The sequence below is a fragment of the Phocoena phocoena genome, chromosome 6 (genome assembly GCF_963924675.1).
Source record: "Phocoena phocoena chromosome 6, mPhoPho1.1, whole genome shotgun sequence".
NCBI classification, from domain to species: domain Eukaryota; kingdom Metazoa; phylum Chordata; class Mammalia; order Artiodactyla; family Phocoenidae; genus Phocoena; species Phocoena phocoena.
Window position 1 is genome coordinate 107720777 of NC_089224.1, and position 16921 is coordinate 107737697.

General features: G+C 55.9%; 1 protein-coding gene across 1 annotated transcript; it reads right to left on the reverse strand.

The window, feature by feature from the left end:
* Nucleotides 1-4491: 4491 nt before the first annotated feature.
* ST6GALNAC4 (ST6 N-acetylgalactosaminide alpha-2,6-sialyltransferase 4) lies at nucleotides 4492-12526 on the reverse strand. The gene is made up of 5 exons (XM_065879227.1): nucleotides 12515-12526; nucleotides 10753-10938; nucleotides 6974-7386; nucleotides 5570-5677; nucleotides 4492-4681 (listed from the first exon to the last, which is right to left on the reverse strand). Exons 1-5 carry the CDS (start codon nucleotides 12524-12526, stop codon nucleotides 4492-4494), a joined length of 909 nt encoding a protein of 302 aa, XP_065735299.1.
* Nucleotides 12527-16921: the final 4395 nt, after the last annotated feature.

The window sequence follows — 16921 nt, forward strand, 5'->3', positions numbered from 1 at the left end:
CGAACCCGTGTCCCCTGCTTCGGCAGGCGGACTCCCAACCACTGCGCCACCAGGGAAGCCCTAACACAGTATTTTAAAAGGTGAGAAAAAGAAGAAAAATAAATCAAATGAAAATAGATACTTTTGCCTATCATAGTGATTAAAGTGTCAACAGTGGTTATTTTTCAAATGATAAGATTATGGGCTGCTGTCTTCTTTTGGCTTAACTGTATTTTCCAAAATTTTTGAGATAATGGTCAATGTTTTTATATTTAAAAATTTATTTTTAATATAAAAAATGAACTGCATGTATAACATGATTCCTTTTTTTTATACAACTATCTATGCATATATGTTTGTAAATGCACACAAAAGGCTTCTGGAAGAATCCACTCAGGACTACTGGCAGTAGTTTCCCCTGGAGAGTGGCTGTGGGGAGAGTGGGGTAGGTGCTATTTTCACTTTCTGCTTCATAAAATTCCAGGTGGTTTGCATTGGACTAATTTGGAAAGTTAATACCATTTTGTTTTTAATTTAAACAAAAGTCAGGGGGCCCCCAAGGTCCAGCCTCCAGGCCAAGGAGGCACTGCCCACCAGGCAGTGCGGGGGGAGTGCAAACAGCCAGGGGTGCATGCAAGGCTTCCTGCCCCCCTGGTGTCCACCTCCATCCGCTTCCTGAGCCTCAGCCCCATCCTCACCCCAGCCCTCCTCGGCGCCTGACCCACCCTGCTGGCCATGGGACGGAAAACCATGGAGCAGGAGGCCAGGCAGTCAGGCAGGACACCTGATGAACGGAACTGCTGGGAGCTCAGAGAGCAGGAGCCCCTTCCTTGAGGTCACAGGCAGGGTAGAGGCGAGGGGTGGAGGCACCCAATCCACCCCTCGCCCTTCTCCCAGCTCCAGGCCAATGACCTAGACTCCGGAAATAAAAGGGTGCCACAGCCCAGCTCCTGGACCAAATCCGGACCTGGAGCTCCCCCGTCAGGCCTGCTGTGTCTCTGGGGCCAGGCTTGCTCCAGGAGGCTCTGCTCTAGGGCTAGCTTCCCTTTCCTGGGCCCCAAGAACAAGGGGACTTCCATGGCGGTCCAGTGGTTAAGACTCTGCACTTCCACTGCAGGGGGCACAGGTCTGATCCCTGGTCGGGGAACTAAGATCCTCCATGCCTTGCGGCATGGCCAAAATAATAACAACAGCAACAACAAGGATACGAAAACCCATACAGCTCCATGTGTGTCGGGTGCTTTCTCCTGTGCTAAAAAGCACTTTGCAAACATACCTCGCTGAATCCTTAAAATAACCTATGGGCACTGCTGTTACTCCCACTTTCCAGAGGGAGAAAGTGAGGCACAGAGAGCACAGAGGTGCCCGAGCTGGGATTCCAGCAGACCTGTCTGCTGAATAACCACAAGCCTTTCTGCCCCCTGGAAGCCCCAGGCCGGCCTCACAGGCACGCCAGGGCCTTCATGGACGGCAGGTTGCGGTCAATCCTGGCGCTGCTCCCCGACCCCGCCTGCAGCTGCGCAGCCGGTCCCCCACCCCGGAGTCGCTCCCCCATGGTCTGATGGAGGTGGCCTATGCTTCAGCCCTTCCTGCCCCAGGATGGGGGTCCAGGGTGTGACTCTCCCCTTCTCACCCCTTAGCAATCTTTGCACTGTTAGGATTCTTCCCTTCCATGGGATACTGGAAAAAGCCCTCAGAGGCCTCTGGGCAGTGGGTCTGGAACCAGGAAGTACCTGTTTCTTCTCAGAGGCTGGAGTGATCAGGCTAGCCCAGGTGACGCTGGACATGGGTGCCCACCAGTTCCTAGGAGAACCAAGGTTCCTGTCCTCTCCTGGCTAGATGAGTTCCTGACCTGGCCCGAAGTTCCTTCTGAGGAGAGGCTCCTTAAGATACCTCCAGGCTATGAGACTCACCCAGCTTCCCCTCTGTCCTCAGGAGGAAGTAGGGGGCGTCCCCAGCAGGCCTGCTGAGGAGACAAAGGAGCCTGGGTGTGACAGGAAAACAGAGGCCCAACGAGGGGCTGCACGCCAAGGTGCCCCCCCACCCTGACACACTCCTCAGGGCTGGGAGGAGGCTCCTGTCCCCCAACTCACCTCCCGGAAGCTGCAGGAACTGCAGTGGCAGAGATGGGGGTCCAGAGAGCTGTCAGCAGGCCCAGATCCAGTCACCAGTCATCTTCGTCTGCCTGGAGGAAGTAGCTCGTGGATCGTCCCTGCCGGGTCACCACCCCAGAAGGACAATATCTGGGCCAACACAGCAATAAACATCCCACCCACCCAAGGACAGGGCCAAGACAGAGGTGCCTCTGCGCACTACGCCCCAAGGGCTGGGCTACCATCTCCCAGGCAATGGATCAGGAGGAGGAGGCAACCTGCTGGGAGGGGGTGGAGTTGGAGTCCTAGCAAACCCAGCAGACCCTGGGCCTTGCAGACAGAGGATGACGTGGTGAGCAGACACAGCTGATGGGAGTGGGAAGTCTTCCTGCCCAACCACCACCACCGAGGAGGGCAGGGCTGGCTGAGCAAGGGTGACCCCATTGAAGATGATGGCTCCCACATGTCAAGGGCCAGCCCTGGGGACAGGCATTTTACGGATGCCATCTCTCCCAGTTTGTACCATCCCATGAGGTAGGGACTACTTTAGTACCTTTTACACACGAGGGAGGCACTAACCTGCCAGGGTCCCGCGGCAGGAAGTAGAGCCAGAACGAGGCCAGGTCTGACTCCAGAGCCCTCCCTCTGGGCCCGGAAGTTCCCCCACCAACCCCTCTGCCTGCCAGGTTACATTCCCCCCTTACCTCTGCCCAACGCCTACTCACAAACACTTGCCGGCTGCCGGGCCAGCAGCTGTGGCTCAGCTGCCAGCCTGCTCCCTCCCACAGGCGTGCTCCCTGCCCCCCAGCCCGGGGGGGCATGCCTGCAGAGGCTTCTGGGCACACCTGGCACCCAGTAGGGGGAGGCAGAGCACAAAAGGCAGGTGGGCCAGGTGCCAGGTCTCCAGTCTCTCCTGAGAAGGCTGGGGGTGGGAGAGGGACTGTCCTGGGTCACCCAGACTCCCTGGCACAGATGGCTACATGATTTGTGAGGTCTAGTGCAAAATGAAAAGGTGCAGCCCCTTGTTAAAAAAACAAAACAAAAAACAATTTCAAGTGGCAACAGCAGAACATTGAGCTAAGCGTGGTGCCCCGGGGCAGTTTCTGCACAGGTCACCAGCCAATGAAGGGGCCAAGCCCCGGAGCTGGAAGCTAGAACCCTAGGCTCCATCCCAGCTGACAGCCTGGGGTCCCGGCCCTCCATTAGTCTCCTGGTGTCCAGAAGAGGAGGGAGGGAGGGAGGAAGTTAGGAGGGAAGAAGGAAGGAGGGGGGTGAAGCCTCCGTGGGCTTTTTCCAGCCCCCTGGTGCAGGGCCCAGACGCTCAGGTGCAGCTCTCAGACCTTGGATTGCACCCTGGCTCAGCCAAGCAGCTTCATCTCACCTGTAAAATGGGCTATAACTCTAACCCACCCCAGCGTGGCTGTACACCCTTGCTACCTGTTCACTGGTGGATGTGCTTTTCCACTTTACAGGTGACCAAACTGATACTCAGAGAAGGAAAGCCCCAAGCCTGCCCTCCTTCCTTTCTAGCAGTGTAACCAACCCCAGAGTTAACTGGGAATTTAACTGGCAAGGCCAGTGGAATCTGACCCTGGACCAGGAAGGCAACATGATATGGAAGAATTTCCTCCCACCCTGACTCTCCTCCCACTGGGTACAGGGTGGGGATCCCATGGAAGCCTCTGAGCTGGGGTGTTCCCTGGGTCAAGTGCAGTCATGGGGTCAGACTCCCTGACCTGGTGGGGAAGCGGGTAGGTTCCTGGGGAGGAAACATGCAGGCACATTAAATGGCCAGAAGCCCAGCCGGCTGTAGGTCTGCCCTCAAGACAACAGGTCATGGCATTGTGGTGGCAAGAGGAGCCCCAATCCCCACCCCCAGACACGTGACAACAGCCAGGACAGGCTTCCAGAAAACATGTTTACCCATACACTCCAGAGGTGGCCCTGGCAGTCACAGTTCAAAGGCCCCTTCGCCCAACAAACCTCCAGTTCTGGGTTGCCCTGACTAGGGCGACAAGCCTGGGAAGTGTGGCGCACCAAAGGCAGGTGGAGAGGGAGTGCAGAGAGGAAGGGCCAGGGCTGGTGCTCGGTTGAAATTCATGGTGCTGGTGAATAGGGGGGTCGCCAGCCCTGGGAGCAAAGGCCACCGGACAGACTCAGAGGTGGGACGAATCCAACCCAGATTACTCAGGGAGCAGGGGTAGGGAGGAGGGTGCAAAGGTCACCGCAGCCCTCCTCTTCTCCCCATAAGTCTAGAGGCCACTTGAGATGGCTCCAAGTGTCCCCAGGGTAGGGCAGGAAGAGAATTCGGTCTGCTCGGCACATGACAGGAGGCAGGATCCATAAATTAAATGTTTTTGGTGGAGTGTGGTCGGAACAGAGGCCTGGTGAAGGCGTTGTGGCTGGCTGGGCGATGGGGCTACTGGGTCCTCCAGGATGGGTGGGCGAACACAATGGGCCTCTTCTTGGCCCAGCGGGAGAACACAGCCTTCTCAGTGATGAAGCGGTGAGCGCTGCGGGGTGCCCGCTCGTGTGCCAGGTACATCTGACACTCGTCCAGCCGGCCCTTCTCGAAGTAGTGGTAAGGCACCGAAGGGTGGCTTTTCTCCCTGTGGGTGGGGAACAGGGATGAGCGTGAGGCACCAGAACTCGCCCGCCTCCCACCAGACCCTGCCGCCTACCGGACCCCCTCTCGCCAGGTACTACAGGCCACAGAGCCCCATGCTTGGTCCCAGGGGAGGCCAGAACAAAGGAGGAAAAGGGCAGCCCCTGAGGATCCCAAAGGCCAGGGTTCAAGCCCTGGCTCTGCCTCTTGCAAGCTGGCTGACTCTAGGCCAGAGACGTACGCCGTGAGCTTCAATAACCCATCTGTAAAATGGGGATGGTGATGATCTACCTTCTCGGCTGAAACCACAGGTCAAAATATGCAAAGGGCTCTTGGTGAGGGAGCCCTCGTTCACCGCAGCATGGAGCTGCCAGCCCTGCACACCCAGCTACTCACGGGCTGTCTGGCCAGGTGCCATGGCAGAGGGCACACGGGCTACCCACGTGTATCTATCTCACCCACGTGCTCAGAAAGAAGTTCCAAGAAGAACAGAGGGTGAAGACGTGGAACCCTTTCAGTTCAATTAGTTACGATAACGTTGAGCTATATAATATCACAAGTCAGAACTTAGGTGTAATAGATCACTGACACCATCAGCCCTGATGTCGTGGTAGGCACTTTGGTAGATTATTCTCTCTCTAAACCTTTCCATAACCTTCTGAGGAAAGTGTGATTATTTTCTCTCTTGGACATGAGAAAATAGAGGCTCTGGGAGGTGGCGGCCAGGCCCAAAGGCCACACGGGCAGAGCAGAGGCTGGTATCCAACCTGTTCCAGAGGCCGAGCTCCTTCCCACCCTGTGCCTCGGCCACCCATTGGGAAGACAACGCACCCTCCAGCATGGACAGGGCCCACGCATGGTGCCCTCCCGCCCGGCGCCTGGCTGCCCTGACCTGCAGTAGCTGTCGCTGACCATTCCATAGACCACGATCTCCTCACACAGCTCCAGGGCGAGAATCATGGTGAACCAGCCGGTGCTGAGAAAGGAGCCCGACTGCCTCCTGGCAGAGGGAGGGAAGCAGTCAGCCAGCCGCGACCCCCAACTCAACTGGGAGCAAGGTGGCCCCAGCCTCAGCTCTCTCAAGGCACAGCACTGGTTCCCCTCCCAGCCGAGGGCCACTCACCTCCACCTCTACCGAGGGGCTGTGGGGTGATTCAGTCATTCAAACTGAACACCTCCCAAGCCCTGTGCTGGCCTGAACCGGCCCCGCCCATTGCTAACATTCTCAAGGGAGTGGGCAGCTGGGAGAGAACTGCTGGGAAGAAACAAAAGAATGGGAGGAAGGAGGTCAGGTGGCAGATGCTCCTTCATTTGGGGTCAACATGACACTCCATCCACATCTGGAAGCAAACAGTCATTTGTGGGAGGACCTGGGGGAAGGAACGGCACGTGCACGGGACTGCAGGTGAGAGCAGTGTGGATGTCTGAGGAGGCCCAGACGGCCAGGGTGGCTGGAACAGGGTAAGCGAAGGAGGATGAGGTCACAGAAGCAGGCAGGGGCCAGATCATGTGGGGCTTGTAGGCCAGGGGAGGGAGGAGGTGGGAGTCTGGACTCTACTCTCCCCATTATGCGAAGCTGCTGTAGGGTGAGGGCAGGTGACTGATGGGGCGAATTCCCTGGGGCAGTTGGAGCTCAGACTGCAGGGGGTGCTGCGAGAGCAGGAGGGGATGGTGGCTTAGGTCAAGGTGGCACCCGTGGGCACGGGAGGAGATTCGAGAGCCCATCGTACGTGGCGGGTGATGAAACAAGGGGAGTCAAGGGCAAAGCCCAAGTGTTTGTCTGAAAAACTGGAGGCTGGCAGCCGTATTTTCTGAGGTGGGGAGGTGGCAGGGAGGAGCCCGTGCGTGGAGGAGGGGGCCACAGGAGTCGGGGCGCTCTTTTAGGCGTGTGGTAGAATGAGATCTTGAGGGCAGCGCCTGGTGCGTGAAAAGGGCTGTTAGAACTGTCACTGTTGCTTTCCTTATCGGGAAGGGACGTCAAAGACCAGTTCAGGTCTCAGAGCATCCCCTCCAGAGAGAAGAGCTCCCTGACGCGGGCCCACACCAGTCACCCCACAACGCGTGCTGGCGAGGCCGAACGCCCCTCACCACCATTTGGAATTCTTCATCTCTAAGAGAACTCGATGAACGACAGCCCTCTGATTCCCAGCCCCCATCAGAGGGCAGGACCACGTCCGCCTGTACCACTGCTGAGCCCCAGCACCTGACAGAGCAGACCCTCGATGGACCAGAGGCTGCTGGAGAAGGCAGGCCCCCAGCCGCCAGGGAGACCCCAGCAGGCAGGCCCCTGGCTCACCGGTCCTTGCCCGTCTCGTCCTGGAAGACCTGGTCGCAGTAGGCCATCATGCGCTCGGTGAAGGTGTACACCTGCAGGCCCGGGTACATCCTGGTGAGTTGCAGCAGCATGCGGTAGGTGCGGCCGCCCAGCGCCCGGTCCATGTGTCTCCCCGGGCCCCACACCACGTAGACGGTGTCGCGGGCCTGCTGGAAGTAGTGTGAGTAGTTCCGCAGCAGCAGCGGCACGCTCGTGTGGGAGATGACCCGCAGGGTGCTGCGCCGGCCCACGTCCGCCTCGAAGCCCACGGTGGGCGCCTGGTTCATGCGCAGCACACACTCAGCACCGTCGATCTTGGCACCCAGGCCCGAGCCCAGCATCTGGCCCGAGCTGGATACCACGGCACAGCTGCGGCACGGCTCTCGGACCAGCGGCTGCAGGGGGAGGTAGAGAGAAAGAAAGTCCTGGGGTGCTTCCTTGGTGGCCCCTGCCAATGCAGGGGACATGGGTTTGAGCCCCGGTCCGGGAAGATCCCACATGCCGCGGAGCAACTAAGCCCATGAGCCACAACTGCCGAAGCCCATGCGCCAAGAGCCCGTGAGCCACAACAGGAGAAGCCACTGCAATGGGAAGCCCGTGCACCGCAACAAAGAGCAGCCCCTGCTCACTGCAACTAGAGAAAGCCCGCGTGCAGCAACGAAGACCCAACACGGCCAAAAATAAACGAAATGAAATAAATTTATATAAAAAAAGAATGAAAACTAAAACAATTCTTTAAAAAAAAAAAGAAAGAAAGTCCTGGGCACACAGCTTCCACCTGACTGCTCCTCCACCCAGGAACACCCCCTGACCATACTTGACATCTATATCAGTAAGATGTACCAGTAAAGGGATAAAGTCCCTTTATCAACCCATTGTGCAGATGAGGAAACCAAGGCTGGGCAGCTGGAGTGACCTTCTCAAGGTCAGACCGATGACAAGTGGCAGAGCTAAGATTCTGTGTTCAGGGAATCTTCATGCTTCTTCATGCTTCCTCATCAGCCACATTCCTGACCCTGGTCTTTATTGCTGAGGCCCTAAGAGGCCCTACATTGCATTTCCTCATTAAGGTTACATAAGCAAATATTTATAAAGCATTCAGAGCAGTGCCTGGCACAGACTGGGTGTCATGTATGTGTTTGTTAGGTAAATATGAACCTCAGCTCTTCGGAATCACTCTTAGGTCACTCCCTCCTCTGCCCCAGTCCCATTCTCATTGTTCCAGTGTATAAGTAAAAGCAGTCTTTAGTGCCCACGACAACATTGGGAACCTCTGGTTCTGAGCCTCAATCCTGGCTCTGCCCCTTCCTAGCTGTGTGGGCTTAGGCAAGTCACTTTGCCTCTCTGAGCCTCAATTCCCTCATCTGTAAAATGGGGATGAAAATAGCATCTACTTGACCAGGTTGTAAGGAAGAATTCAATTAAAAATGCCTGGAGAGTGATCAGCACAGACCAAGGGCACAGTAAGGGTCCAACCCTCACCTCATTATCCCCCAAGAGGCGGAAGCTGAGCCAACAAGCCTGCAAACATTCACTGGGTGTCAGGGGTCAGGGCTCCCAGCAAAGGACTTGCTGCCTACCCCAGGCCTCCATTCCCTCCTGGGGGAACACAGGTTTATGGAGGCGTGTAAAGGATATGGGAACATTGATTCTAGTTAATAAAAGACACAGTGTTGTAGCCCACTCAGGGACATTTCATGTCTGACATAATGTTGACTTAAGAACTCGTAGCCCCAGTTTCCATGCCCCAGCAATAAACAAGACTTCCTTATTCTGCCCTCAGTTTGAGCCTGACCTGACAACTGGGGTCTGGTCAGATCCAAGGTCACCATCAGCCCCAGGAGGTGTTCTGCTTGTCCTACACAGGGTCTTTAAGACAATTAATACTTAATAATTTATAAAAATCAGCCCTTTTGACATTCCAAACTTAGATTTCGTGCTCTGTTAACAAACTTGGGGGACTTGCCTGGTGGTGCAGTGGTTATGAATCCACCTGCCAATGCAGGAGACACAGGTTCAATCCCTGGTCCGGGAAGATCCCATGTGCCACAGAGCAACTAAGCCCGTGTGCCACATCTACTGAGCCTGCACTCTAGGGCCTGCAAGCCACAACTACAGAGCCCACGTGCTGCAACTACTGAAGCCCGCCCGCCTAGAGCCCGTGCTCTGCAACAAGAGAAGCCACTGCAGTGAGAAGCCCACACACCGCAACAAAGAGTAGACCCCACTCGTCACAACCAGAGAAAGCCCGCGCGCAGCAACAAAGACCCAACGCAGCCAAAAATAAATAAAAAACAAACAAACAACAACAACAATAAAATTTAGAGGATCTGGCCACCCTGGGCCCACGTCACCATGAGCTCTGAGCATCTGAAATGAACATTGGCCATGACCATGGAGCTGGGACACCGTCCACCCAGCCCACCTCGGCATTTGTCCCACCTGGCCAAACCTGTATGGCACTTTAATTTTTTTTTGCGGTACGCGGGCCTCTCACTGTTGTGGCCTCTCCCGTTGCGGAGCACAGGCTCCGGACGCGCAGGCTCAGCAGCCATGGCTCACGGGCCCAGCCACTCCGCAGCATGTGGGATCTTTCTGGACCGGGGTACGAACCCACATCCCCTGCATCGGCAGGCGGACTCTCAACCACTCTCAACCACTTCCCACCAGGGAAGCCCTGTTTTTGCATCTTCATCAAAGATTTACACAGCACCCGTTCTAAACACTGTCCATGAATCATCCAGTTGGACCTGCACAGAAACCCTACCGAGGTAGGAACTGTAATGACAGCCTTTTACAGATAAGGCAACTGTGACTCAGAGGGATGAAGGTCTGAAATAGGTCTCCTCCAAGCCAGGGTCCCTGAGCACGCCTCCCTCTGACCAACATTCAGAGAGCTGTCAAACTCTGAACTGGGAGCTTCCTGCACCAGGTGTCATTGGGGGATGCCTTTGAGAAACTTACCAGATGGGGCCGCTGAAATCAGGGTGAAGGGGGTAAAGTGCTCCAAACCTCGCCCAGCAGAGCAAGCATGGGGAGGTGTGTGCCGTGGGGCAAGGGGCCTCAGCTGCCTTGTCACCCCCGGGCCCCACTGTCCCTGTCTCCCCCAGAGGGAGAGCTCTGGGGCTGATATGACTTTTATCTGTGTCATCTGTATCCCCAGCGGCAATCAGCACAAGGCAGGACACATCCAAGGCACCAAAGACACACTTGCTGAACAAACGGATTGTGCGTAGACAGGTAAATCTAAAGATGCACGCATCACCGGGATGTGATGACGTCTGGCTCCCCTCGCTGGGCTGGGAGTTCCAGGTGGCCACCCTGTCTGATTCACCTTTTTTTATCCCCAGCACCCAGCTGAGAGCAGCCAGGCAATTATTTGTTGAATTAAAAAAAAAAAAAAAAAAAAAAAAAGACATGTGGGAATTCCCTGATGGTCCAATGGTTAGAGCTCGGCACGTTCACTGCCATGGCCCACGTTCAATCCCTGGTCGGGGAACTGAGATCCTGCAAGATGTGCGGTGCGGCCAAAAAATAAAAAAAAAAAAAAGACATTTCCTCTTAGAACTTGAGGCTCAGAGAGGTAAAGTGACAGGTCAGCTTGTGGACAGGCTCCAAGCCCAGGTCAGCTTGTGGACAGGCTCCAAGCCCAGGGTCCAGGCTGGCCTGACATGAGCCCATTTCTCACAACCCCAGAGAGTTGAGGGCACCCTGGTAGCCTTGGCCGGGCCTGCCCCCAACATGTTGCCCAGCCAACTCACCTTGCCATCTGGCACGCTGCTGTAGCCACTGAAGTGCTGGGGCCCTGGCACAGTGGGCCTGGAGTTGATAGAGAGATGTGAGTCCAGGCAGGAGGCCAGGCAGGAGGGCAGGCAGGCCCAGCAGTACAGCAGGATGTAGGCAGCGGAAAAGCCCAAGGAGCACAGGAGGAGGAGGAGGAGCCGACCCTGGGGAGACAGTTGTCATGGGGTGGGAGTGGGGGTCGCTGGGGCTCCTAGAAGCTTCTGCAGGGGTGCTGTACCCCAGCCTCATGGGTCCAAACCCCAGCTCCATAGTTCCCAGAACATCAGCAGAGGCCACCATCTCTGTTAACCAGGCCTTCCTCTGGGCTGCCAGGCTCAGAGCACATGACCCTGAGGTGAGCCCTATTATTATTCCTATATTCTAGAATAAGGGAACCAACTTGGGGTGAAATGGGTAGCTCAAGGCCACACAGTACGAAAGTAGCAGGGTGGGGCCTCAAAACCAGAAACCGTGCTCTTAAGCAGAAGCTGAGCTGTACTGTGCAGCCTTGGGTATAACTCTCCACCTCTCTGGGCCTGCTTCCTCTTTGAAACAGATAATGCCCACAGCGTGAATTTACTGTGAGGACAGTGGCCAGAGCACTACCGTGAGGCGCTGTGCACGTGAGGACAGGAGAGGGGCCCATGAGAAGGGCAACCAGCCCCCTTCAGACTCTGGGATGAGGCTGCCTGCATGCCCACAGCCCATCCCCTCCCCCAGCTGACTCAGTGGCCATCCCCCTAGCTGATGATCGCGATTTGGGTCAGCAGACCGGGTGAGTAAAGGGATGGTAGAAAGGGATGTGAGGGCAGCATCGTTCAACGAACGGTTTCAACAACTGAAAGCTGCAGCCCAGAGGCTCCTGCCTCCAGAAACGACGTGCCAAAGGCCATCTGAACCAGGAAGCCCTCCTGGCCCACTGCCCGGCGGGCAGACTTGATGAGTAATCCCCACCAAGCCTTCCAGGCGGGGTCGCCTAGTGGGGGACACAACCCGGACACGCCATTGTGTGCTGGGCCACCTTGGTCACCACCTGTGTCTCTCTGGGTGCTAACTTTCTCCCAGCCTACCCAAGGCCCAGGTCCCTCTGCCACCCCTCAGAAACCACTGGGTGGCTGGCTGGGGCTCTGTGAAAACCAGAGGTGAAAACGTAGCCCCCCAGCTCCCCCAGGCATATCCTGCCAGAGGCCCTCGCTATTCTGCCCACAAGCCACTTCAGCTTCTAAAAATAAATCTCTGTGTGGCCAGCTGTGCGGAGGAGGGGGTTCAGCCCCTGAGGCCTCAGGCTGTGCCTGGCACCTGGTCCCCTGCCCACAAGGGACCCAGAGACCTTGATTCAGGCAGCTGTGGCTGACGTCCCACAACATCCAAGGCTCTCACCAGGGGCTGCTGAATAAAATCAAGAGCAGCTAAACTGAACTTTCACAACATATCCCACTCCCAGGTAGACAGATGCCTCACCTGGGTGACCTCGGATGCTCACAGGAGGTAGTGCTATTATCTCCACTCTACAAGGAAGAGGGGCAAGGCCCGGAAACCAGAGATGGAATGCCACTTGCCTGGGGCCACACAGCCTGCCAGATCAGGGCTGGCCTTTGAGGCCAGTCTGGCCTTCTCCTCAGCTCAGGAGCAGTGAAGTCGGAAATGACAGTCAGCCCTGGGGTGGGAGAGGCTACTGAGGCTGCTGTGCCAGAAGCCACCTCCAAGTCCCCTGTGAGCCTTCCTCCTTCCACCACTTACCGGAGCCTTCATGCTGTCACTGCCGCTCAGCAGCCGGGTGGCTGCTGCCTCCAGGGATCAGGCTGGGAAGGGATGGGAGCCGGGGACCTGCCAAAACCCAGACACTCAGGGCTGGTTCCCAGGCCTCTGAGGAAACTGCCCAGGGAAACTGAGGCAGGGGCCGGTACAGGCCGGGGTCAGGGCAGACGGCTTCTGGGAATCAAACGCCTTAAAGTCTCCAAACACGGGGAAGCTCTGTCCCCATCCTAAAGGAGCTGGAATCAGTGACCCTTGGGAAACCTCCAGCCAACCCAGTCCCCATTGCACAGATGGGGAAGGAGAGGCAGACGAGAGGAGCCCTCGGCTCAAGGTCATCCCTCGACTCTGGGTTGGACAGAATCAGGAGCCTGGAGCCTCGACTCCCATCCCAGCTCTCCTACCTCACTAATGGAGAGGCCTGGGGCGGGACAGCACGAGGGATTTCCACCCCACTCCCAGATTCCACCACCCCCTCACCCGGCCGGGCGCTAACCTGGAGGGCAGGTTGGGACGCACCGGCTGCTCCCGATCCGCAGCTCCGAGCTCCATGACCCGTGGGTCGGGCGAGCCGGGCAGGAAGCCGGAGGACCTGGGCGGAGGCGGTGCCGTCGCCGCAGCTTCTGGAGACTAGAAACTGAAAGGGTGGTCGCTGCCGGCGGCAGGGGCGGGGTTTGCCGGGACGGGGAGGAGACAGGGGCGCTGGGGGCGGGGCTGAACGGCGGTGGCGGGGCTTACGAGCGCGGCTTGCGCGGCGTGGGTGGGAAGTACACGGCTGGCAGTGGCGGAGAGGCCTCCGGGACTGGCGGCCGGGCCTCGGCAGCTGGGGGCGGAGTCTGAGCTCCAGCGTCTCCCCTCTTCTGCCCTCCCGCACGTCTCCCAAGCTCCTGCGGGAGGTGGGTTGGGCGGTCCGCCTAGGAAAGGGCTAGAGGGTGTCGGAGCCAATGTGCCGTGGCTCTCTTGTCGTCCGGACTGGAGTTTCTCCATTTATGAAGTCGGGCGGCGGGGGGCGGTGCGGGAGGCGGTGCGGGACGGTAATTAAACGGGGTTTTAGGTTCAGGCAGCCCCGGGTTTCAAGCTTGGTAGGGTTGCTAGGTTTAGCAAGTAAAATACAGGATGCCCACTTATATTGGAATTTCAGCAACAACCAATAAATATATTAGAAATATGAAATTCCAGTGTCATTGGGCATCCTGTATTTTCTCTGGCAACCTTACCTGGACTACCTCGGGTGAGTTCACCTGAGCCTCAGTTTTTCTCCTCTGTGGAGTGGGGATGATGATAGCACCTACCTGATGATAGCATCTCCCAGTGAGATGGTGCAGAGGCATCTTGTGGCAGAGCCAAGATTCAAACCCTGGGCAGTCACTGCAGAGCCAGGGCTCTGACCACCTACTTTCATCTCCCAAACACCCGCGTTTTGATGCAAGATCCAGCGGTAAGACCAGGTTAGAATCACAGGACTGGGGATATACAAAACGTAACCATGGGACTTCCCTGGTGGTCCAGTGGTTAAGAATTGGTCTTGCAATGCAGGGGATGCCGGTTCGATCCCTGGTCAGGGAACTGAGATCCCACATGCTGCAGGACAACTAAGCCTGTGCCGCAACTAATGAGCCTGGGTACTCCAGAAACCGCGCACTGCAACTAAGACCTGATACAGCAAATAAATAAATAAACATTAAAAAAACCAAAAACCATAATCAGTATTCAATTCATGAGTCACACAGCACAGGTTAGTGGGAAAAATAGAAAAGGGGGTAACAAACAACTCCAAGGAGAAGACTGGGAAGGTCACGTCTCAGCACGAGAGAGCAGCAGGCTTTGGTCCAGCTGAACCAGAATCTCATGACAAATGGGAGTGGGAAGTCGCCTTCTGCTCCAACAGAGCATCCGTCTGGAACAGCTCTCAGCAGCGTGGAGTCCTCCAGCAAAGAGCCTTCAAGTTGCTCAGTCTTGTGGTCTCATTTTAAAGGATCTGCCTGTAGGGTGTAACACTTATGCCCCAAAGAATCTTGTCTCTATCAGTCTCTGTGCCAGTAGAGTCTTCCTGAGGAACCAAACAAATTCCTTGTCTAAAGCAAAACTACTGGGACTTCCCTGGTGGTCCAGTGGTTAATACTCCACGCTCCCAATGCAGGGACCCCGGGTTTCATCCCTGGTCAAGGAACTAGATCCTGCATGCCACTGCACGTGGCAACGAAGATCCCACGTGCCAAAACTAAGACCCAGTGCAGCCAAATAAATAAACACTGTTACTTTTTTTTTTTTTTTGGCTACGCCAGGCGGCATGTGGGATCTTAGTTCCCAACCAGGGATGGAAGCCATGCCCCCTGCAGTGGAAGTGCAGAATCTTAACCACCGGACCGCCAGGGAAGTCCCTAAAGCAACACTATTAATTTATGACACTCAGACACTTGCACTCCTGTACTGGACAGTTCACAACAGCTAATATGGAAGTTCACATTGGCCACTGTGACTCCATCTCGAATTACTGAGGTTAAATCCTATGAGTTTCACACAAGATGAGGAAGAATCATGGTACAAAAGAAGTCACACTATAACACCCCCCTTCTCAAAGTGTCCTCCAATTCGAAGCCAACTCAGTGTAGGGCCCCTGCAGGTGCTGAAAGGTGTCGCATTCGAAGGCTCACCTGGGGTCCCTCGGGGATTCAAAGTCAAGTGCTTTCCGGGGCCAGATAGGATTGAAGGGGCAAATAGGAGGCAATTGGGAGAGGCGGGCCTGGGGTAAAGTGGAGAGCATACTTCCCATCTAAACTGTCTTTCTTTTTTACAAAATGCTTTATGAGCATTGAAAGAAAGCTCATCTTACCACATGCACCCCCTTCTGCAGGGCCCTGGCCTGGAAACCAGCCTGGGCTCCAGCTCTGGTCCCATTTCAAACTCCATTTTCCTTTTCTAAGAGGTTCCGGTGTGGGCACAACAGCAGGGTATCTGTGTTGGGTATCTGCACCCAGATCAGCAGCTTTCCAGGGCTAGCACTCCATATGCAAAGCCAAATTCCCCCAAGCCGGTGATCTAGGCCCCCATGCCTCTCCCCATCCTGTTGGGGGCTCTGTTGAAGCAGCCCTGCCCCCGGGGCCTCCGTTGAGCACAAGCCTTCCTTGTATCCCCCACTCCAGCCTGGGCACACCTCAGTTCAGTCTCTCTCCGTGACCCCATCCCCCAGCGGAAAATGATGAGATGTTCCCTATGGATTCATTGATCATCCACAATGGCTGGTGATGATTCCTTCCCCAGAGAGGCAAATCCTTCCTTGCTAAGGCCGCATGGAGACATGGTCAAGTTCCTGTCTTGACAAGCCCAGACATGCCCAAATGTCCTGGGCTCCCAGAGTAGATGAGGGTCATACATCCACAGTGGAACTGACACTGGGGAGTCCCACAGCCTCAGATGAAGCTCTTCAATTTGGTTTTGGCAAAAGTCCTCTCCTAACTCTTCATAGAATAAGGAGGCCCTCCTGCTTCCTTCTTAATCACTGTCCACCCACCCTGGCCACCGTTCCAATCTCCAGTTGCATTGAGCTCGTTCCTACCTCAGGACTTTTGCACTTGCTATATCCTCTACCTGGACTTCTCTATTCAGATGGCCAGCTCTTTCTTGTCATTCAGCTCAAATATCACCTCAGAAAGGCCCTTGCCAACTTTTCTATCCAACACGGCACCACCATCCCTGTTGTCCCAACCTGATTTATGTTTTTCATAGTACTTGTCACACTCTGAAATCATGCAGTGTATTAACTGGTTTTCTTGTTTATGGTCCATCTGCCCACCAGCTTCTAAGCTCCACGCGGGCGGTCAGGCCAGTCATGTTCTTAGGGCATTTCCAACACCGGCACAGTGCCTGGCACACACTCAGTGCTAGATAATGTCTGTTGAATGAGCCAGTTAGAAGAGCCAGGAGTCCTGGGCCTCGTGAGACCTTGGACAAGCCACTTCCTTTCCAGCCGCAGGCCCTGCCTCAGCCCATTGCCAGAGACCCAAAGTGGGTAGAGGCTGAGCTATCCCCATCTATGAGCGTAGGGCTCAGGCCCTGACTCAGCCCTGTTGGATCCAGATCCCAGGGAAATGTAGGGCCAAACCCCAGTTTCCTGCTGTGCTGCCCTCCCACCAGAGTCTCCACGACCCACCCACCTCCTTAGTGATGACCTTAATGCACTCTATGTCTCAGCTTCCTGCTGAGCCAGAACAAGAAATGCTCTGTGGCTTGTGCCAGCTCAGAAAGGTAGAGTAATCACCCAGACTCACCCAGGCAGCTAGGGGTGAGGTCAATTATATATGTGTATATATATCCCAGGAACCCGCACTCCAGCCCTGCAGCATAAGATTTCCCTTTCCTCTCCCTTCCCCCACCAGCCATTTTTCCTCCTTT

Bases quoted from the DNA above. Each gene is read 5' to 3' on its own strand.
- ST6GALNAC4 (XM_065879227.1), bottom strand. The intron at 5,678-6,973 runs GTGAGCCAGGGG...TCCCTCTGCCAG, and splicing joins GACGAGACGGGCAAGGACCG to GAGGCAGTCGGGCTCCTTTC. The intron at 4,682-5,569 runs GTCAGGGCAGCC...CCCCACCCACAG, and splicing joins GTCAGCGACAGCTACTGCAG to GGAGAAAAGCCACCCTTCGG.